The sequence below is a fragment of the Trichosurus vulpecula genome, chromosome 8, assembly GCF_011100635.1.
Source record: "Trichosurus vulpecula isolate mTriVul1 chromosome 8, mTriVul1.pri, whole genome shotgun sequence".
Lineage (NCBI taxonomy): Eukaryota > Metazoa > Chordata > Mammalia > Diprotodontia > Phalangeridae > Trichosurus > Trichosurus vulpecula.
Window position 1 is genome coordinate 92,911,460 of NC_050580.1, and position 22,762 is coordinate 92,934,221.

General features: G+C 40.4%; 1 protein-coding gene across 1 annotated transcript in view; it reads right to left on the bottom strand.

The window, feature by feature from the left end:
- Nucleotides 1-4,588: 4,588 nt before the first annotated feature.
- The window catches only part of BAG3 (BAG cochaperone 3), a 32,051-nt gene continuing 13,877 nt past the window's right edge, over nt 4,589-22,762 (bottom strand). Inside the window, exons 2-4 of the mRNA XM_036736314.1 lie at nt 12,432-12,773; nt 10,064-10,465; nt 4,589-6,026 (exon numbers count right to left, since the gene is read on the bottom strand). Coding sequence (XP_036592209.1) covers nt 5,193-6,026; nt 10,064-10,465; nt 12,432-12,773 — 1,578 coding nt within the window. The 3' untranslated portion in view covers nt 4,589-5,192. The remainder of the gene's footprint in view (nt 6,027-10,063; nt 10,466-12,431; nt 12,774-22,762) is intronic.

Below are 22,762 nucleotides of genomic sequence, written 5' to 3' on the forward strand. Positions count from 1 at the left end.
TATAAAGCACTGTCATGCAGGGGTGTTCTGATGAAAAGCAACAGTCCACACAGAGAAAGCTTTAACATAATTTATGGCTATTCAGAAGGAGAGGACAAGATAGTCTCAAGGTGCCTCCATGCTTGAAGTGGGTAGCACACAGTAGGGTTGGGCTGGGGAGCTTGTATCCTTGCTCAAGTCCAAGGCCCAGAGTCCCCCTGGGCTCAAACATAAAGAATTGTAGACAAAGGGCCAGCAATATGCCAATAGGGTACCTTCTCCAGTTATCTGTATGATCAGTAAAGTAAAGGTAATTTCTAAATTGCCTAATAAGGAGTCTTAAAGAACAGGCAGAGAAGTAAGAAACTTACCTCTAATTGTGCTAATCCAGTAAGAGCCTGAAAAGGGTTAACTCCCAGAATCTGGGTTTATTAGCATTAACATACTTAAATGCTGGGTGGCTAGGACTGTGCCAGACAAATAGGTTTTCATTGGTTAAGAACACTAATTTTATATTTTTTATTTTGAGCTCAAATACCAAAAAGTGGATTTCTACATACATAGCAGAACACAAAAGAGGGCTCTATAGGAAACCATAAAGCTCCATTTCATATTGCTAGCTTAAAATATGTACATGCATGTGTGCATATATACATATATATATATATATATATAATAAATTCTGCATATTGCCTTCAAAACCATATTGCGTCTCTGAGCTTCCTCATATTCTCTTCTGTGCACCTTAAAAAATGTATCAATGGTGCACTTCTTTGGTATCACTATAAAACACTACAGTGATGAGTTGTGAATTTTTTGTTCAGTTGTGTCCAACTTTTCTTGTCCCCATTCTTGGCAAAGATACTAGAGTGGTTTGCCATCTTTCTCCAGTTTATTTTACAGATGAGAAATTGAGACAAACAAATGACTTGCCTAGGGTCACACAACTAATAAAGTGTCTGAGGCCAGATTTGAACTTGGGACAGTAAGTCTTCCTGATTTCAGGTCTGGCATTCCATCTACTGTGCCACCTAGCTGCCCTGAGTTGTTAATAGTTAATAGTTAATAATTTTTATAACACTTAAAGGATTACAAAACACTTTACATATATTTTCATTTGATCTCTGCAACAATCCTGTGAGGTAGGTGCTAATATCCTCATTTTACAGATAAGGCTTTGAGAAGTTGTGACTTGCCTAGTTTTACACTGCTAATAAGTATATGGGGACAGGATCTGAACTCAGATCTTCCTGACTCCAGGTCCAATACTCTATTCACAGAGCCACCTAGCTGTCCCTAGTGGTGACAGCAAAAATGTAAAGAAATGTTTTGGAGGAACTGATTTTGTGATAGATTGAATATAGAGGAGAAAAGAAGAGAAAGACTTTCAGATAACTCCAAGTTCTTGAGCCTCAGCGACTGGGAGAATATTGTGGCATTCATGAAAAAAGAGAACTGGAACAAGCAATGGCGGTAGTTTGTTGGGAAATATCTGTATTAGTAACCTGTGAAATATCTGAGTTCTGTTTGAGACATGCTGAATTTGAATTAACTTGAACATGAAGGGAGGGGAAGGTAAAATCAGTGAATAAATTAGATAATGAACTCCTCGAGGGGTGGCGAGACTGTTTTGGGCCTCTTTTTGCATCCCCAGCACTTAGCCTGGTACCTAGAAAATAGCAGGTGCTTAATAAATGTTAGTGATTGAATTAAAACATCTGGGAAATGGGGATGAAGAAACACTTAGCACTATCCAGAAAACAGTGCACCTGGAGTAGGAAGATAGCAGCTGTGATCAATAGTTTGATTCAGCAATCTCCCAGTCAGTTCTATACCAGAACTGCCTCCAGCTAGTGCATATGACCAGCGAGAAGGGCTTCCACTGGTGCCGTTTGAAGACTTGTTTTCATCACGCTATAGGGGCAGGCTGATACAGTAATTATGGGATAGAGGAGATAGGTAGAACTTCACTGCAGGGGGCACTGTCTCTGCATCTATCTGCAGGGCATTCCTTGATGTCTTTCCCTCTTCGTGGGTACGCTCCTTGGGACAATAGTCTTTTCCTGAAATTTCTTGTGCGTTGGATCTTTGGGCTCTGCAACCAGCAGAAGTTAAGTGAGTCCTTTGCATTGTAGCACCTTTTGAGTGATCCCCTCCCTCTCAAGGCATGTCTGTGTCAGAAATCAGGGACCCTGATAAAGGTGGAAATGAACATTCCAATGTGAGTTCTTTTGCTACCACTGTCCATTTGTCTCCTAGGAAAAAAGTCCCTTCACCCTACCAAGTGGAAACCTTGCAGTTGTGGGGCTGCTTGTTATTTCAATTTTATTAAGTGCTTGAGGGTAAGAAGAAAACAAGACATGATCACAAACACATAGAATACAAAGTAGAATGAGAAAGTGCCCGGTAGATACAAAGAAAATTTTTGAGATTTCAAAGGAGGGAAGGGTTAATTTCTGACTGAGAAAAATCACTTCATAGAAGAGGTGGGATGATCTGAGCCATGAAAAATGGGTAGGATTTTCAACAGCATGAGACAAGAGGAGGATGGTCATTCCAAGAATAGGAAATGGCATAATGGGTGAATAGGAAAGTGAGGGCTATATTCAGGGCACAGCAAGTAGTTTATTCTGGTTGCAGTGTAGGGTATGTGAAGGACAGTGACTTGTCATCACCACTGCCCCATCTATAACCTAGGGACCACCAGCAGATGCCAAATCTATCCTAACTCATCTAACAGTAGTCCAAAGACACAAAGAGGAATGGACACATTCTTTGCTTTGGGCAAGTCTCCTAGTGCTTTTGTTTATTACAAGTAATCTTCAGTTTCTTGTGCATGAAGGATGTACTCCTCTTTTATATCAACAGAGGCAATGTGCTTTTAAGCAGAAATGCAATCCTACAGCCAGAATGTGGTACCCAGATGAGTTCATACCAGAATTATTTTGGCAGATCAACATCAGAATGACTTCAGCATTGTTCACAAAGCTAAGAGTAGCAAACTGGTGACACAGGATTGTGCATCGCTGATTCCAATATTAAACCAGAGTCAACAATGATGCTCGGAACATAAGCTCTGGGGTAAAACCAGCCTTTATGGGTTAACAAGTGCTCGTAGCAAAAATCTCACTTTCAGCTTGAACACTTATTTTGTTTACAGTAAATGTCTGTACCATGGCCAGGTTTTCTCTGTAGCTATGTTCCTTCTGTTGCCAAGATTTTGGATAGGCTTAAGGCTTTGCTCAGTCCCTCCCTTCTCTATTGGTTTGCTGTTCTAAAGTGAGTCAGAACATTCAGAAGGAAAAAAATACCAGTATAAATTACAATATATGTGAATACACACACACACATATACTCTCTAAAGTGATTTTGGTAACTGCTTAAATGCATTTAACATGATTCTGAACTAGCTGAAGTTGTGTAAGAATTTCTATGCATTTAGCATTTTCTTGTACTTTAGTATTTTCCCATTATTTATGTGTATTTAACACATAGAACATCACACAACACATATATAACACTGAACCAAGTATATAGACAGAAAAGCAGCATGCCACAGTACAAAAAGTACTACCACACTGGGGAGCCCAACATGTTATCTGTAGTCTAGTGTGGGCTCTACCAGGTACTCTTTGTATGATCTTAAAAGTTATTTTGCCTCGCTAGGCCATCACTTTCCTTATGTGTAAGATGAGGGGGTCACAGGATCATAGATGTAGAGCTGGAAGGGACCTCAGAGAGTTAAGAGGTTTAGATGATGCCTTCCAGCTATATGATGCTACAACTTTTAAAAATCTGTTAATAAACTAGCTAACCCCAAATCCTCTGCTCCTCTTCCTGCTGTTCATACCCTTACCCTTTCAGAGTTTAACAGCAGATAATTCTGAAGGAGAAAAAAGTGAAGGCATTTAATAAGCACAAATAGAAGAAAGTGAAAATATATGAAGAATATATGGTTCAAAGTTATTGGCTTGCTTCATGTGATTGACATACTTCATGGCCTCCTTACTGTGATGGAATCGCTGGTAGGAGGTTTGTTCTTTGGTAAATAAATAGAGAAGTAAAAATGTTTGGTAAAAGATCATGACCTAGAATCTAAGGAGCCCAAGGTGCTGGGTGTGTCCAAACCCTATGTTTAGAAACAGGATTCGTTCTAGAGAGCCTACCTTTGGGAAAAACCAGCGAAATCCTAGACTGACATTGTGGCTCAGAGGGACTCTCCTCCATGATGTCCCAGAGAATGAATACCTAAACTCTTAAAGTCTGGCCTTGCCCAGCCTCTCTGGAACAGCCTGAGAATGCATTTTTTAAAATTACTTTACTCCACCGTTGCATAGCCTAAAAGGGCCTTGAAGACTCAGTGCACTTAGTATGCCCTCATATCTGAGGTAGCTGAGAACGCCTCCCCTAAGTTCTCCAGTGAATCTGTCTGGCAGTCTCCAAAAGGGGTGATGGCATGTAACCTTATTTCATGCTTCTATTTCAGGTGTGATGGGTCAATGTCAGAGGGCCAACGCAAAGATGCACCTCAATCCCAGACAGACTTGTAAATGGGACTTATTTCAGATACGGATCAGTAACCAGGGCTTCAGAAACCACAATTTGCATGTCTGGTTCTTATATTATTCTTGGTTTATTTTTCATTCTTAAAATTGAGCATTGAAAGTTGTCCACACATATAAATAACACTATGGTTTCTTATACACTTTCTGCTATCTGTCATGACTTAAAGTATCCAATGGTGAAAAGAGGAAGAAAAAAATCATCTTGTTGAAAGTTAAAGTTGGTTATTCTTGAGTGGTGGTATATTGATTTCTTCCCCTAGCTCCCTTTAGCCAAGGAAGCAATGTGGGAAGACAATACGCACATGGATTAACATAGCATGCCCTTGTACACAGAGGGCACCAGAATGACTCAAGTATGGGGACTAACCTTTTGAAACAACAAGCAGCTTCTTTATTTATACAACAGAAGAATACAGAAGAAAGCGTCATTTTCGTTCTAGCCCTTTTGGTGTTTAGGTTCCACCCGTGCTTATCTCTACTACTTCTACCCTGGCCCAAGCTGTTACTGTGCCCCCCCCAAAGCTGCTATGTTTATTATAAACCAGTGGCTGCAAAATTTCTGAAATGCATGCAACTTAAAATTTCTTTAAGCACACAGGGTCAAGTTCCCAAGTCCAAGTTAGTTTTTTATTTAGAACAGGTAGGTGGCTACGGTTCTGCTGGATTACGTGTTGTGTTTGTGCTTGTACTGGTGTCTGCTACCTCTTTGGTTTTGGGCAACTCTACCTCTGTTTTGGATTCCCTTCTGACACGTTCATTCCTTGTGCTCTTCTTACTTTTGTCTGCTGCCGCTGTATTGACTGCCACAGTTTCTTGCAGGGGCTTAGCATTTTCTTGGGAGCTCAGCTGGAGTTCGTAAACTTGAACTTGACCTGGGACATCTTCAGCTTTCTGTTCAAGTTTTTCCAAAATCTGCTGGACCTTTCTCACACCATCCCTCCTGGCCTGACGCACATCAGCACGTCCTTCAGGGTCCACTGAATCCAAGGCCAGAAGCTCTTTGGTCAAATACTCTTCGATCATCAAATATTTTTTGTCTGTCTTCTTTCCTTCAAATGAATTCACAGCCTGCTCAAGCCCTTGGACCTTCTCCAAAATTGCTTCCACTTTCATCACACCAGGATGTTTGGGGCCTGCTTCCACATCAGCTGGCTTCTGTGGTGCTAGTTCAGGAGAAGGAGGAATGGGGGAGATTGGCTTCTCTTCTGCATCTACATTCTTGGAAGAGCTAGGGGCAGGAGGAGGGCAGGGAATGGGAGCGGGGCTGGGAACTGGAGCAGAAGAGACCTTCACTTCAACCTTCTCAGAAGGAGGTGGAGGCTTCTGGGAAACTGGTTTAGAATCAGCCTCCTTGTGAATAACTTGAATTGGGATGTAGCCTGAAGAGAGATCTGGTCCAGCAGGGCTTGACTTACTTTCTGGCTTGTTTTCAGGTTGGGGCACTGGAGATGACTCCTGGCGGACCCCTGGCTGCTGAGAAGCCTGCAGAAGACAAATATACTTTTTAAAATTGGAGGTTAGGTTAACCCAGAATGACAATTTTCAGGAGATGTAGATACATTGGTATTTTCAAAACTGCAACACCAGAAAACACATTTTTAAGGACAGGCTTGGGCTACATAACACAAAGTGAAGTAGAGATTAGGAATAACTTTTATCAAGTTAATTAGATCAATGTAGAATGCCAGTCACAAGTAGGGAGGATTTCTTTTGGGAGGGGGGGATAGAAGTGAGGGGAGGGGTGAAACTTTTTGTCTCTTTAGAGCTCTTTCAGCTCAATAGTAATTACCAAATCTCTCCTTTTGGTATTTATGTAAGTTTCTGGTCAGTGTTTTCTTCTAAGATTCCATTTCTGAAAGGCTCTGTTAGTTTTTTTTTTTGTCACTTCTGGCTGCTCAGGGACTGTTTCTGCCTAGGACATTTTCCTTTGTGAAAGGATGATCAGGATATCTAAGCCTTTAAGAACGGTGCTTCCAAGAAAAGGAGTGGGGTTGAGAGGAAGAGTAACCACCATGTTCAATACAGCCGTGGCAGAGACAAGAAGATCAGCTGTAATTATAGGTAGATGAGCGGCATAGTAAAATGCAAGGCTCAGAACTGGAAAGACTGGAGTTCAAACCCTGCGTTGACTGCCTCATATGTAAAATGAGAGGGTTAGAATTTGATGGCTTCTAGCTCTAAGACCACGATTCTATGAATAAATGCCAAATATCTACCTAGGATGATTGAAAAGAAATAAAACAACAGGGATATTTGACCTTTTAAGAACTGTGCTTCAAAATGGGGTGGAGGAGAGGGAAGGAGGACTGTGCTTCCAGACAGCTGGGCCAAAGACACAAGCATAAACAACTCTAGCCAGCTAGGTGGCATAGTGTATAGTGGATCCACGGGACCTGGAGTCAAGAAGTCCTGAGCTCGGATTATGCCTCAGTCAAGTGGTCTTAGGCAAGCCACTAAACCTCTGCCATACTCAACTAATTCAACTGTAAAATGGGGATGATAATAGCAACTACCTCATAAGATTGTTTTGTTGTCAGGATCAAATGAGATAACACACTATATATAAAGCATTTTGCAAACCTTAAAGCTCTATCTATAAATCTTAGCTATTATCAGTCTTGTTGTTCAGTGTGTTTGCACGACTGAGTGCACATAGGAAGATAAGTTTAATGTGAGACACTGCACAAGTGCCATTGCTTTTTATATCATTTGTGCATGAAACAGGGATGAAATGGTGCTCTAACTCCATCTATTTACACATATGCTAACACAGAGATATGGCCCATAGCCCTCAATGTGCTCATTTGTAAAACAATGGGTTGGAACAGATCATCTCCAAGACCCCTTCTTCCAGCAGTAAAGCCAAGAATTCAATCCAGTGGGGCTAAGTCAGGTTTGCATTGGAGCCTCCTCCAGCTGTGCTCCCAAGCTGCACAGATCACTCCCTGCTCCGAAGAAAGCACATATAGTCTCTATCTCACACTACATTCTCTAACTGTTGTGGATAAGCCTGGTCTACACAACGGCATTGTCAGGTAAGCACATGAGAGCAGGGAACAGGGGCATGCCTTTCACTTGTACAGAGCTGAAACCTAGGACATGCTCAATAAATTACTTGTTGCTTCATAGAGGGATTGATTAATCAGGTGTAGTTTACATGTCACAGTACGAGGTTTAGAATCATGAAGTGCCTCTATTTTCTTTCCTTACATAGCATAAGCAAAGAGAAGGAGACAGTGGATAGAATGCTGAATTTGGAGTAGGAAGACCTGGGTTTTAAATCCATCTTAGACATTTATCAGCCAGGCGATCCCAGGCAATTCACTTAAACTCAGTCTGCCTCCGGTAAGATGGGGATAATAGTAGCCACCACACTTCAGAGGGTTGTTAAGAAGATCATATGAGATAATCTATAGAAAGGAATTTTACAAACCCTTAAAGTTCTCCATAAATGTGAGCTATTCCTAAGAAATATTAATTTTCCACAGAAAACAGCATGGTTCTAGTAATTAGCTCCATGGAAGGAGAGACTGAATGCAAGTGCTTCAGATGGCCCCCGTGTCACAATGTCCCTCAAACCTACATGTTGATGGCAAAATAGTCTCATATTGAGGTTACAAAGATCAGGGAGAAAAAAAAAGTCTAAATTTTTAAAAGGAAAATATGAAAAATATTATTTTTCTACAAATAATATTGTCATTCTGCTAACCCAAGGCATGCAGAAGAAAGCTATCACCATTCTATAGACCACCATATGTTTTTTTGAGTAGCACAGCTGCTTTGAGCAAACCAGGACATGTCATTTGTGTAAGAGGCACAAGAGGTAACTTCAAGGACTTCTGGGTTAGCAGAAATGCATGGCAGATCTATGGCTAGTATGCTGGCAGTTCCAAGTGGCACTAGACTCACATTAGATAATAACAGTAATAAACCTAACATTTATACGGCACTTGAAGGTCTTCAGAACATTTTCATACCTTAATTTTATTTGCTAAAACAACCCTGTAGGATTGGTACCATCTCCTATTCTGATAGTAAAGATGAAAAAGCTAAAGCTCAGAGTAGTTACGTGACTTGTTAGTGGCTGGGGCAGGATTCAAACCCTTCCTACTTTCAAGACCACTGTGGTATCCACTAAGCTCCCTTGCTGCTTCAGTTCTCAATAAAAAATGCTTTTTTACAGAGAATCTACTCTTTCACATAAAAGCAATGATGGCATTGATCTCTTAACCAAATCCTTCTGTTGGCAGCTTAGGTCTCTGTGCAAATTATCACCAAAGTCAAACAAAAGCTTAACTAAATAAGCAGGAAAAAAAATCATAGGAGTGAGACCTCAGGGATCATCCAATGATTCTAATCTAACCCCCCCACCCTCCATTTTACAGATTAGAACTAAAGCCCAAGGAGGGGAATGACTTGCCACAGAAAACAGCTGGAGAGTTTAGAATAGATGAAAAAGTGACTGAATTAATAGATAGGGCAGAGGAACCAATTCATGCAGGTACTCCAGAAGTTGCTTAGTGCTTCTCTAAATTTTGGGGAAAGGGACGGGCTGCTTATATTGGGAGGGGTTGTCACTTTGAGGTGGGAGGACTTGGAAGTGATTGATCACATTCTGCCCCCCCCAATATTCCAATAACATTTTTAAAAAAAGTCAATGAGTAGCAGATTGCTTGATCCTTTGGTTCCACACTTTCTGCATTTTACTACAGCTAGTCCCCTAAAAACCTATGAAATTAGGCCAGGCCCAGAAGCAGCCAGGTTGTAGCCAAGTACAAGCTGAAGTACAAGTTGTTACAAGGAATAAGGTCCTCAGACTGCATTTCTATGGGCACCTCAGAGGAAAGGACAGGAACACAATAACATAGTTAGCATTTATCAAGCACGATATAAGGTTTGCAAAGCAATTTACACATATCTGAGCTTATCTGATCTTCACCAACAGCCCTGGAAGGTAGGTGCTATTATCCCACTTCACAGATGAGGAAACAGCCTGAGAGAAGTTGAGTGACTTGCTCAGGGTGTCACAGCTACTAAGTGTCTGAGGCCAGACTGGATCTTAGGGTCTTCCTGACTTCAAGTCCAGCAATTTATCTACTGCACCACTGAACTGCCTAGTATGATGGAATGGAAAGGACATTGGATTTGAAATCATTGCAACTAGGTTCAAATCCAAATTTTCTGGCCCAAATGGTTCAGAAATAGTTCTGCCACTTGCTATACTGTCCAATCTAGGGAAAAAGTCACTGAACCTCTCTGGCCTTGAGTTTGCTCCTCTGTTAAATTAGAGGAGGGGGAAAGAGTATGGAATTTGGGGCTCTAAACTCAGAGTCCTTTCTAATTCTAAATTCCAATTAATTGCCCCACATGAAACGCATTAAATGCATTACCTCCAGAAATGATGAAAGACCAACTGGGTGAAAATTATACTAACCCCAGATGGGGTTCTTCAAGATTAAAAAATTCTTGGTACTATGGGTAAAAGTAGCCTGAAGGCTTTGGAATAGAAGTCTCCCTACCTGGGGGCTATCCATGACTGTGTGTCCTCGGGCAGGAGATGAGGAAAGTACTGATGCATTGGCTCTGCATGGAGACCCTTCTCGGCTAGATGCGCCCCTGGCAACCACTTTGAATGGGGACTGTGCATGGACAGCCTTGGGTTCCCGATCATCAGCATGAACTCTGTATGTTGGCTGTTGAGATTGGTATTCTGTCCCCTGGGAAGCTGGATAGTGAGTCTTCTGTGCCTGATGATAAGCTTGTGCTGGATGCCTAGGGAGATTTTGCTCATGGATCACAGGAATAGGGATGTAGCCTCGGGGGAGCTGGTGGCTTCCCTTGGTGCTCCTGGCAGCTGATGGAGGCAAACCAGAGGAGGAAGAGGAGGAGGAAGAGTCTGAAGCAGCTGGAGACTGGGATCTCTGCAAGTCACAAAGGTAAAAAAGATGTTTCACTTAGATGGCCTCTCATCCTATGCACTCACTACATTAACCAAACATGATGGGTTGGTTTCTTTTCTTTCTTTTCACTGATGCCAAGAACTGGAAACAAAGTAGATGTCCATCAACTGGGGCTATACAACAACAACTATACACATTGTGGTCTATGAATGTAAAGGAATATTGCCTGCGTAAACCAATGAAAATAATGAATACAGAGAAGAATGGGGAGGCCCACGTGAACTGATACAAAGTGAAGTGAGCAAAGCCAGGAAAACAATTACACAACACAATGACTACAGAAACACAAATGGAAAAAACAACAAAACAATCCAAACTGAATGCTGTGAAAGTATAACGATCACATCTGGCCCCAAGGAAGACATACGAGAATGAACCTCCCTCTTTGAAAAGGTGAGGGACTATAGGTGGAGAACACTGCATAGAGTGCATCTCTGGACTTGGTAGACATGTTGGTTAGTTTTGCTGAAATCTCTTTATAGGTAAGGTTAAAAACAAATCAATAAAAGTCCCACAGAGCACAAATATATGCACTACTTGTTATAAAAGAGAAAGCTGCCCCTGATGTTCTACATCAGGATTATTTTAATTCCCGCATGTAGGTAGTACAAGCCAAGCAGATGCAGAATGCAGAAGACATGAAAGTTATCTTTACGGCAAACAGAAAATGAAAATTATTGTAATAAGAGGCAGGTGATGTTATTTGCATCTAATATGTCTAAGATCTTGAGCCAGAAAATGGTTTAAGATCTGGTCTTCAGATATTAATGTATTGAATCTAACTTTTAGAACCATAGGACTTCAGAGCTGGCACAGATCTTAAAAAAGATCTGGTCCAACCTCTCATTTTTGCAGATGAGGAAACAGAGACCTGGAGAGGTCAAGGATTTGCTTGAGATCACAGCTGGCCCAGAGCCAGGAATAAAACCCAATTCTCCAGACTCCCAAGCAATTTGTATTTTCATTTTCCCACAATGCTGCCTTGCACAGGATCATAATGCTAGAAAACTGGAAAGGGACTTTATAAACAGTCATCTAGCCTAACCTCATTTTGCAGTCAGAGAAATTAAGGCTCAGAGATGTGAAGTTACTTGCCAAAAGTCACCTTGGTAGTACAAGGCAGAGCTAGTATCTGAATGATCTACTATGCCAGGATACAATTTAGATTTAGGGTCTCAAAACACTGCCTTAATTCAGCTGCCTCCAGCAGCAACTTGTTTGGGTTTTACTTTAGAATTAGAGATATTCAATCTTATCTTGCTTCAAAATTAGCTATTTTGTCTCTGAAATAGGAAGAAAATTAATTGACCATGAAAACCATTGGTTCTTTTTTTTTTCTGGGGAAGGTGGGGGTGGGGAGGAGAGAGGCAGCATGGTAAAGTGGGAAGAGAATCAGGTTTGGTGATCAAAAGAAAACTGGGTTGAATTTCTGCTCTGACACTTACTATTTACGTGTCCACATAGGACTTCTATAAGTCATATAACCTAAGATTCAGTTTCCTCACCTGTAGAATGAAGATAATATCTAGAATGCCTACCTCACAAGGTTCATGTGAGAATTAAATAATATAGCATTTTAAAGCACTATATAAATATTAGCTATTATACTGTTTGATCAAACAGTCTCAAGGGATTATTAAAACTGTATGCTAATAAATATTTTCAGGAAACGTCTATTGTGGGGACTTTGGATAATTGTTGGAAAGTGTCTTTTGTCAAAACAATATGTATTGGGGGGAAAAAAGTCAACTTTTCCTGAGTGGCTTGGTGACTGACGAGGACACCCAAATAATCCATTATATGTTAAAAGTCAGAAATGCCCAGGAAATCTTCATTATATGCCTATGAGTGACTGAATGAACCAAGGCAGTCCCAAAGGGCACGGAATGGTGGCTAGGCCACTTTCCTATAAGACACACCCAATTACCTCAAGTCCTTGAGAGGCTGGAGCTGCTGCAGCTGTTGTTGCTTTTCCACACTGTTTTTCTGGCTGGGTAGATTCAGATGAGCTTCTGAGTGGGGATTCTGATGGGGAAAAGGACCTTAAAGGTGACTGAGATCTCAGAGGGGTTGTTTTTGCTTTCACTCGCTGCATCCCAGGCTGATAGTAGGAATAGAACGGGTGCTGCTGCCGGTTTTCAGAGCCTTCGTGGACAACTGGAATGGGTATGTAGCCAGCACGAAGCTGGGGATACACTAGGGTGCCCTCCCTAGCAGGAGGTAGCCTGGGACTCTCCTCGGATGGGCCGTTGGCTGATGATTGACTTTCCTAAAACAAAAGGAACCAGAGACAAATAAAGAAATGGGGGATGGAAATGAATGACAGGAAAACAAAATATAGAAAGCATGAAGCTATTCAAGTCTTCAGGACCAAAGAAAACCTCTTGACACCCCCACGTACATCGTAGGAATTTTTTGGACAATCAACTTTCAATGATCATTAAAAAAAAAAGCCCACGGCACTCCTATGTCATCTATCTGACTCCTGGGGTGGGAGTCACAGTCATCTTTGCTCCTCTGCTGTTTCCAAATTACTCTCTCAATGGTCATTCCTCTTTTGCGGGGAGGGACCTTTTCTTTTTGTCTTTGTCTCCCAAATCCCCTACACCTTGTAACTGTGCCTGATAAATGTTTGTTAGATGTTTTTAAATAAAAATCACAATAAAAACAACCACCTCTGTACCACTGTTCTCCTGTCTCCTCAGAGGCTGCTGTTTGGCTAAATGTTAAAGAATCATAACAACAAAGAGAAAGCAGCATGAGTTTTTGGCTGGCATTCCTAACAGAGAAGAAGGTCAGTGTCCACAAGCATCCGGTCAAGTCTACTCTGGCTGACATAATGGCAAGAGAACACATTGAGCAGATGGGTATCTGGGTACCTTGCTGAGTCATCTGAGACCCAGAAGAGAGAGAGGATCAGTGATTAAAGAAATTGAAGAATGCCAAATTACAGAGCTAGATCATTTCAAGATAATTGATACATTTAGAACTGAAAGGAATAATCGGGGGCATCAAGTCCAACTACCTCATTTTACCAATGAGGAAAATGAAGCGCACCAAGGTTAAACAGCTTTTCTGTGGTCACACGGAATAAGCGTCTGAGGCAGGATCTGGAACCAGGTCTTCTGGGTCCAGTCTCGTATCCACTATACTATACTATTTCAAGCTTCCTACAGATCTACTCTTTGGTTACTAATTAGGAAGACTAAAGATGAGCCAAAGAGGTATATAACAATGATCTGTGTGCCAATACAGAGGCTAACTCCTGGAAAATAAGGGCTCAAAAACTGAAGTTGAGAACAGGGTAAAATGCCTTCAAATATACAGAAAGAATGTAGAAGTGGTTATGAGTCTAGGACTATTTGTGCCTCACTGATGCTAACAAACTCTGCACAGGTTAAGAATGACTGGGATCCCCCTCATGTCCTCTTATGAAGTTCTTCCTTCAGTGGCCAGTCTATTTTGGGGCCCTCCAGAAGGCCAAGTTCCAGATGTACCACTGGGAAAGATCATGTTACAGACAACAAGGCACCTCGGTCACTCACTAAGCAATGTCATTATTCACCATGCAGGGAGCTTTCCAAATGAAACTCACACATATATTTGGAGTCCCCGCCCCCCCTCCAAAGTAGCTCAATCCTATGAGTAAAAAATGTCACACTGACATCTGACCATTGGCCAAGTTGAACTTTGATCATTCTTGTACATCTAAACATGGCAACTTCTTTGGAAGGTAGTATTTTCTGGCCCAAATAGAAATACTTTTCCTTAAGTGATCATATCTTTGAAGACAAAAACAAAACCAATTAAAAGCTGAGAAACTTTGAGATTACAGAGGAAAACCTCTTCTGCAACAAAATTTGCCAAAGGCAAAAAAGTGAACACGCAAACTATGTGATAGATTTAAATTTTAGTTTTGTTATATGAACACGTATAGGTATATAAATATTTAGATGACCTTGGAAGCTAAATATGTTTATCTAACAATGTTTCTCTCTCTTGGAGGAATCTTGTTCCTATCAACTTTCTTCAGCAAATATCAAAGGCAAGGATATCACTATGTCCTTGGGGACACTGGCAGCTACTACCCACTCTCAGGGGCTGGATTAGCACGCCCACGTGCTGGGGCTCCAGCATTTTTTTTTATTACCATGTTTAACTCTCCAGAGTCAGGCATCATACCAAGAGTTGAATTTCTAACCACTAAAAGGGGCTAAAAGGAACATGAGAAAAATATTGCTGTCTTTCATAGAGGTACCTATGGAGGATTTGTTCCTACTCCTTTCCACTTTAAAGAGTGGAAATGGAAAAAAAGGCAGAGTTTTCATCATTACTGTATGGTTTTAGTGGGGGGGGGTGGGATTTGAGGGGACTGGTTAGTGGGAGTTGTTGTTTTCACCTGTCATACTCTTTCACAATGTTGCATGCCTTAACTGGGGCAAACCAAATGGGGTCAAGTCAGTATTTACTAAAAGCCTACTGTGTGCCAACACTGAAACAGGAGCTGCAGAAGATACATAGATGAGAGTGCTTCTTACCCTCAAGGAAACTTACAGTCTAATTAGGGTGGCAAGAATACATACAAGAATACTTCGCATTCAAAATAATAGTTGAGGTTGTATGGTATAGACTCTTGGGGTTTGTGAATTTTTTAAAAATATATTTTGATAACTGTATTTCACTATAATTGGTTTCTTTTATAATCCTAGGCTTCACGAAAATGCCAAAGGGCTGGAGCCATGCCCAAAGAAATGAGAGAAGGAAAAGACTATGGTTTTAGGTAGTTGGGGAAGGCTTAGAAAGGTGATAAAATTGAACTGGGCCTTGAAAGACATGTGGAACTTGGATAGGTGGAAAAATGGTAGGAGATAAGAATGGGATAGAAGACAATATAAGCAGAGAGAGAATTGAGCAGGTTATGTGTCAAGGACTAGCTTTACTGGGGCAAAATTATATGATGTATAGTATGGTTAGAGACTAAGACTGGAATAAGTAAAGTGGGAAGATCTTCCCTGCTGGTTGAGTTGCTCAGCCTTGATTTGACAGGCAATAATAGAGAGATAGTGTGTGTTAGTAAGTAGAGTAGGATTACACAGTGAAAACAGTGTTTTAAGAAGATTCTGAAAGACTGTACTCTAACTTTTCTACCTTGTTAGGACCTGCAAGAACATGTGCTCCATTGTGCACAAGAGAACCCATGATAAGCCACTGGAATAAGGCCTAAATGTTAGACTTTTGTATAGGTCCATCAATGCTTTCTGTCATCTCAGGAGCAGTCTCACTGGGATCAGAGAGGCCAATCAATCATCTATTACCTAACAGTGACTGATGAATATTTTTTTTAGCCACAGCAACATATGAAGACTGTCTACACTAAGGTGAAAAGGAATTACAGCACGTAACACAGGGTATGGTACATTGGAGGGGCTTAATAAGTGCTACTTGATTAAGTTCCAGTCTACATGGAGGGAATGGACTCACACTCTGAAAATAACAGATTCTTTAAATATTTTGAAGTCAAATGAAGGATGTATTGGAGAAGAGAAAGCCAGGATGAAGGGAGACTAATTAGAGAATTACTGTAAGGTAATGAGGTAGGCATGAGTTGAGAGGAAGCATGGTGCAGTGAAAAGAGTCTTGGATTGGGAGTTCTGCTACTTATTACCTGTGTGACCTTCAGCAAATCACCTAGTCACTTTTAGCCTTTCTTAAAAAATCTATAAAATAAGGTTGGATTAAATGACCTATAGGGCTCTTTCTAGATCTAATGTATAAACCTATAATAGGGGTAGGCAGTGGCAAAGGATAGAAAGGAAGAAATCCAAGAGACTATGAGAAGGAAGAATCAACCTAACCTAGTGACAGACTAGACAGAGAAGGACAGGAAGAGGTCAAAGATGAACGACAGCTACCTAGGGATTTGTATTTGTTTTTGCATTTTAACAATTATTATAGTAACTTAAATTTGTTATATAAAAAGTTAGTAATTAGTGAATTCTCTAAACAAAACCCCCAAACATAGGAAACATAGCATTTCCCTAGTTAAATAGTTGGAAGGGACCTTGGAGATCAAGATCATTTTATGGATGAATTAAATGAGACCCAGAGAGATAAAGTTGTCCAAGGTCACATGGCTAGTTGGTGGAAGAACTGGCAACTCTATGCTGATTTTGATACTGATAAGCAATCCTCTCTCCAGGATTCTCTCTCCTCCCTTGACTTCTGTCAAGGATCTCTTCTGATTTTCCTATTGGTGTGGTTTGGTTACTCCTCAATCTTCTTTGATGTATTATCATTCAAATCCTGCCCCCACCCTAAACCCTAAGTGTTCCCCCAAGTATTGGTCCTAGGCCCTCTTTTCTTTACTTCTTTCTCCAAGGAGTCATCAGTTCCCATGGATTCAACTATATCTTAAAGCCGATGAGGACTCACAAACCTATATATCCAGCCCTACTCTTTCTCTCAAGTGCCAGTACCTCATCACCCCCACGTCACCAACTGCCTATTGGACACCTCTGACTAGGTGTCTTATATGTATCTCAAACTCAACATATCCAAAATGGTACTCTTCTCTCTAAACTTCCCTATTTTTTTCTTTCTGTTAAGTGTATTATCATTTTTCTAGTCTCCCCAGTTCACAAATTCAGAATCACCCTTGCCTTTTCCTCCTTTCTTGTCCCATATTTAATCGATGTCTAAGATGCTGGTTCATCCTCCAAAAAAATCTCTTGCATCTGTTTCAAATCATAATCCTTCCCATTCACAGTCATAACTCTAGTTCAGGCCCTCATTATCTCTGTTCTGGACTACTGTCATTGCCTCCTGATTAACTTCTTTTGGTCTCCCTGTTTCTAGTTCCTCCCTTCTAATCTTCACAGATAACAAAATAATCTTCCTAAGGTATATATCACTCATTCCCCTGCTCATGAATCTTGGGTGGTTCCCCACTGCCACAGGTTCAAATATAAACTCCTGTGCAACTTGGCTCCAGTCTCTCTTTGCAGACTTCCTTCCTGTGGCTTCCTTCTATACTCATTCTAGTTCCGATGAAACCAGCCTTCTTGCTGTTCCCCTAAAGTCAACATTCCAACTCCCACTCCTGTGCCTTGTAGAGATTACTCCCCCCATTTGTCTGCTGTTCCCCAAACCTAGCATTCCATTTCTTGTCTCTGTGTCTGTATGAACTGTCCCTTACCCCTGGAATGCATCCCACACCTTCTCGCCTCCACCTCTCAGAAGTTTTTTTTCCCTTTCCATGACTCAGCTCAGATACTAACCCTCCCCAGAAAAGCCTTTCCTCATACTTTTGGGTCTTGGTGCTTGTTGCCTCCACAAATTATCCTATATTTAACTACTTACAGATTGGATCCTCTAAAACAAGGGTGGGGCACCTGCAGCCTTGAAGTCACACATGGCCCTCTAGATCCTCAAGTGAGGCCCTTCAACTGAATAAAAAACTTCACAGAACAAATTGGATTTGGTGAAAGGGTTGCACTTGAGGCCCTAGAGGGCCACATGTGGCCCCGAGGATGCAGGTTCCCCAGCCCTGCTCCAAAAAAAAAGAAAGATTTCTTAAAGGTAGGGTCTAGTTTTCTTTTTTTGTTTTTTATATCCCTAGTGTCTTAGATAGAGCAGGCATTTAACAAATTCTTGTTAAACTGATTCTCAAACTCCCAATTTCTCCCCTTTTCTCTCTCCCACACCGCCTCTTGGAAACTCTACTTTACACCTTTACATGTGCTTTAAGATTTACAAAATCCTTTTAGTCTCTTGTTCCACACAAAATAGGCCTCCATTCAATTCAATAAGCATTTTTTGGCTTCTCTGTGCAGGCCACTGGGCTTGGGATACAAAACACAAAGATCAAACAGTCCTTGCCCTCATGGACCCTACATTCAATTCAGGGAACAGAACATAGAACATGTATACAAATAAGTAAATACAAAGTATTAAGGAGGTTGACGCAGAGTAACTTGGAGAGGGGGAGAGAGAGAGAGAGGGAGTTTCAGAGCGAGAGAGTGAACAATAATAACTGGAGGGGATCAGACTTCCTGTAGGAGGTGGCACCTGGGCTGTGTTTAAAAGGAAACCAGGGATTCTAATAAACAGCCATTATTTTCAGCCTCTGGAAACATTCTAACATCTTTTTGGAAGTCTCTATTTAGTTTCAGCCTATTCAAAGAGAATTGTATCAATCTTAGTTAAGTGAAAATGATAACTGCAAAACAAATTTCCTGTGAGGCAGGCAGAAGCAATATTATTACAAAGAGTTATAACAAGGGTTGCAGCTAAAATTAGAATTCAGGTCTTCCAGAATCCCAGGCTGGTGTTTATTCCATACTATTAGATTGTGCCTCACTTTAAAGGGATACATACAGTACACACACACATTCCATAATAGGAGCCCAAGTGTATCAAGGTGCACAGTAGTTAAAAGTGCTAGGCCTGGAGTCAGGAAGAACTAGATTCAAATGTAGCCTCAGACATTTATTAACTATGTGACCCTGGGTGAGTCACATCACCCTGCTGCCCTCAGTTTCCTCATCTGTAAAATGAACTGGAGAAGGAAATAGCAAACCAACCCAGTGTCTCTGCCAAGAAAACCCCAAATGGGGTCACAAAGAGGTAGGCACAACTGAAAAACTACTCAACTACAAATGATTAGAGCCCCAACCAAGAGCAAGTAAAATAATGCGGTAAAGCAGCTCTTTCCAATTTTCATTGGATCTTAACTTTGCATAAAATTGAAAACTGCAAGCCATTTTAATTTAAAAGATTAAAAATTAAACAGGTTTTTCTTCAAGTTTTGGTAAAGAAAAATCTTGATTTCTCCAATCCAAAAATTTAAGGTGGTCTTATTTTTGTCTTTATATTTATTTGGGGAATTGTCAAAGAGGGAACTATCCCCTCTAATGGAGATATGCAATCTATCTGGTAAATTGTAGTCTTGGGCAGCACCCTGGAACACTGATACTTTAAATGATGTACATGTCAATAGTCACACAGCTATCATGTGTCAGAGGCAGGACCTGGACCCAGGTCTTTCCAACCCCAAGGTGTTTCCCTATCTAGATTGCCTCTCTTATGTTTTTAAATTGCTCTTTTAAAATGACTCAACAACATGTACCAAAAAAATTCATAAGCAGCCCTCCTAGTGATAGCAAAAAAAAAAATGGACACAAAGGTGGTAGCCATTGATTGGGGAATGGCTAAAAAAAAGTTTGCTATATGACTATAAAAGAAATGGCTAATAAGGAATTCTGATAACTATGAAAAGATCCGTATAAAATGATGGAGGACAAAATACCCAAAGTCAAAAGAACAAAATACAGAAGAACCACAACAATGTAAATGAAAACATCACTAAAAGGAAATTGAATTTTGAATAATGGAAAAAACCAGCAAAGAACCCAGAGAAGAGATGATAAAACACACTTTCACCCTCAGGTCAGAAAAGAGGAGGACTAGCAGGTCGAGAACATACTATAACACACCATGAGAGGTAGTCATTATAGCAAATGTATTTAATTGTTTTCTTTAGTCACATGGAAGGTTCAACTTAGATGGGAAAAGAGGAGGGAAACTATAACACAAAAGACATCAATAAAATATAATTCTAAAAGAATTAATCAACATGAAATCAAGTAGCTTTAGCACAGCTTCCCTAATAAATGCCTTACATTAAGGCATCCTTGCCTTCAAATCTTAGTGTAATCGCAGTGAATCTTCTAAGACTTTTTTCTTGTAGAAAGAAATGCTGTTAACTACAAAAAGCTTAACATATGGGCAAGTTACTATAATTATCTCTTGTTCAGCATCCTTCCAATTTATTTACACATGACATGACAGTACACCTTCAACATTTACTTTAAAAACTGATAAAGCGTTTAAACAGATCACCCTAATTTAGAGGGCACAGATTGGCATAGAGGATATCATGCTAGACTTGGAGCCAGTATAACCTGGGTTTGAACATTTTACTATGCTAATTAATAGCTGTGTGATCATGGACCTCTATGCGCTCTAAGTGATATGAATAATAATACTATAGGTTATTTAACCTCTCTGAGCCAATTTTCTAATCTGTGAAATGACAATAACAAAACCTATAGTATTATTATCCATACCACAGAACTGAAGTGGGACTCAACATGTATACAAAACTACTTTTAAAAAAGTAATGTTAGCGTTACTTAGAGCACATAACTTGATAGTTTAACTTTTATACTCCTCAGTCTTAGCATTCTGGAAACTACTTTTCGCCAAACAATTTTTTTGCTGTCATCATCTTTTCGGTAAAGGCACTGGGAATATATTATTTTGGTAAATCAGATAAAAATGAAAAAATCCACTGCTTAGCTGACTGTATTCCATTTAAAATCTGATAGTTCTTGCCACTCATCTTGTAAATTGCCTTGAAATTTTCAGCAAACTGCCCTGCCCTCAAGTGCCAAATTCTACTGCTGAATTACTCCATGGAAAATTACCGGAATAAGAGATAAGGAAAAATTATTCCTGGATGAGATGAAAATCTGTCCCATTAAAGTGCAAGGCATTATTAGAAGATACCCAAGGCAAAGTTTTGATTCTGGGCTTATACTACAGGCACTTTATTTTGATACAAAACATAAACCCATGGGAATTTAAGAGAAAAACAGTATCTTGTAGGGTATTATAGAAGAGCACTTTTTAAGTTTACAAAGTACTTTCATATCAATTACCTTATTTGAACTTTAAAAAAAAAATGACTGTGTGAGTGGGCTAATGCAAGTGTTGTCTTCAGCATGGTATGGTTGAAAGAGCATAGACTCTGAAGACCCAGGTTTGAGGTGGCCACTTTAGAAGTAGCAGGCCCCCCAGCCCAATTTCTTCACCTTTCTGGACTTCTCATCCAATAAAAATGGGAAGAAGGGGTAGTTCACTTTACAGGTAGGTGGTACAAACATTGAAATTGAGTTCCCAGAGGGTGAGCAATCTGCTCCAAGTCAGAGAACTATTGGTGGAACTGAGATCCAAACTTCTATGTAATTCCGCTCATCCTCATTCCCAACTCTGCCTCAACCAAGTTAAAGGCCTGCTTTGTTAGCTAGAGGTAATTGCAAGACTATTTATCCTAGAGAACTTAAAATAAACGATACATAAGGATGGGGGCCTATGGATGCTAGAATGGGATAGGAAGTCAGCACTGCTTAAACATTTTTATTACAAGAGGCAATGACAGATGTGCTGTGAGGTTTAAGGGGAAGTGACAAAAGACAACATTTTTTTAAAGTTAACATCAAGAGAAAACTTAAGAACAATACTCATATACTCATATACCACCATATACACCATACACTCGAATGAAGGTGGGATTGCATCCATTTGGAGTTCTCACCAACAATGAAGGTTACAACTCATACATGCCTGCCTAGCCTGGCTAACTTTTGTCCCATGTCTTCCTATAGAAATTTGCCATCAGAGGTTGCCCCAACGTACTGCTGAGGCTTTGTTTTCTTTCTCTTGTTATCTCAAGGATACTAGTTATAGGAGCACATAGGCAGGCTGTCCATCAGTTATGATTCACTTTCACCACATGACTGAAACATGACTGTATTTCTTTTTTATTTTTATTTCATGACATCCTTTGCTCTGATTCTTTTTCTTAGATCCTTATTTGTTATGGGTTGCAGTCTATTTGCAACTACCATGCTCTGCAGGGGTGGGGAACCTGTGGCCCTCAAGGCCACAAGTGGCCTTCTAGGTCCTAGGGTGCAGCCTTTTGACTCAGTCCAAGTTTTACAGAACAAATGATTATAGGGGATTTGTTCTTCTGTGAAGTTTGGATTCAGTCCAAGGATTGCACTTGAGGACCTAGAGGGCCACATATGGCCTCAAGGCTGCAAGTTCCCCATCCCTGTGTCTAGTCCATTGCTCTCTGAGTGATGACCCAATTTAATTCTTTGGACACTGTAGTTTTCCATTCAATAGAAGCAACAGAATATTGGTATCAAAAAACAAACTTTAAACCTACATTTAATTAAGCCAAAAGAATAAAGGAGAATTCAAGATGAGTCCCAATGCCTCAAAAGTGTTGTTGTTCCAATATGGAGGTGATGCTATCAACCCACCAACAAGTACTGAGGTATATATATGCTTGTGAGTGGGGTTTTTTTCTTTGTACTGTGAAAGCACAACAGTGATCCATCTCTCTCTCCTCTGGTTTCCCTTATGATCAAGGAGGAATTAATTTAAGAGGTATCTAGTCTGGGGGAGGGG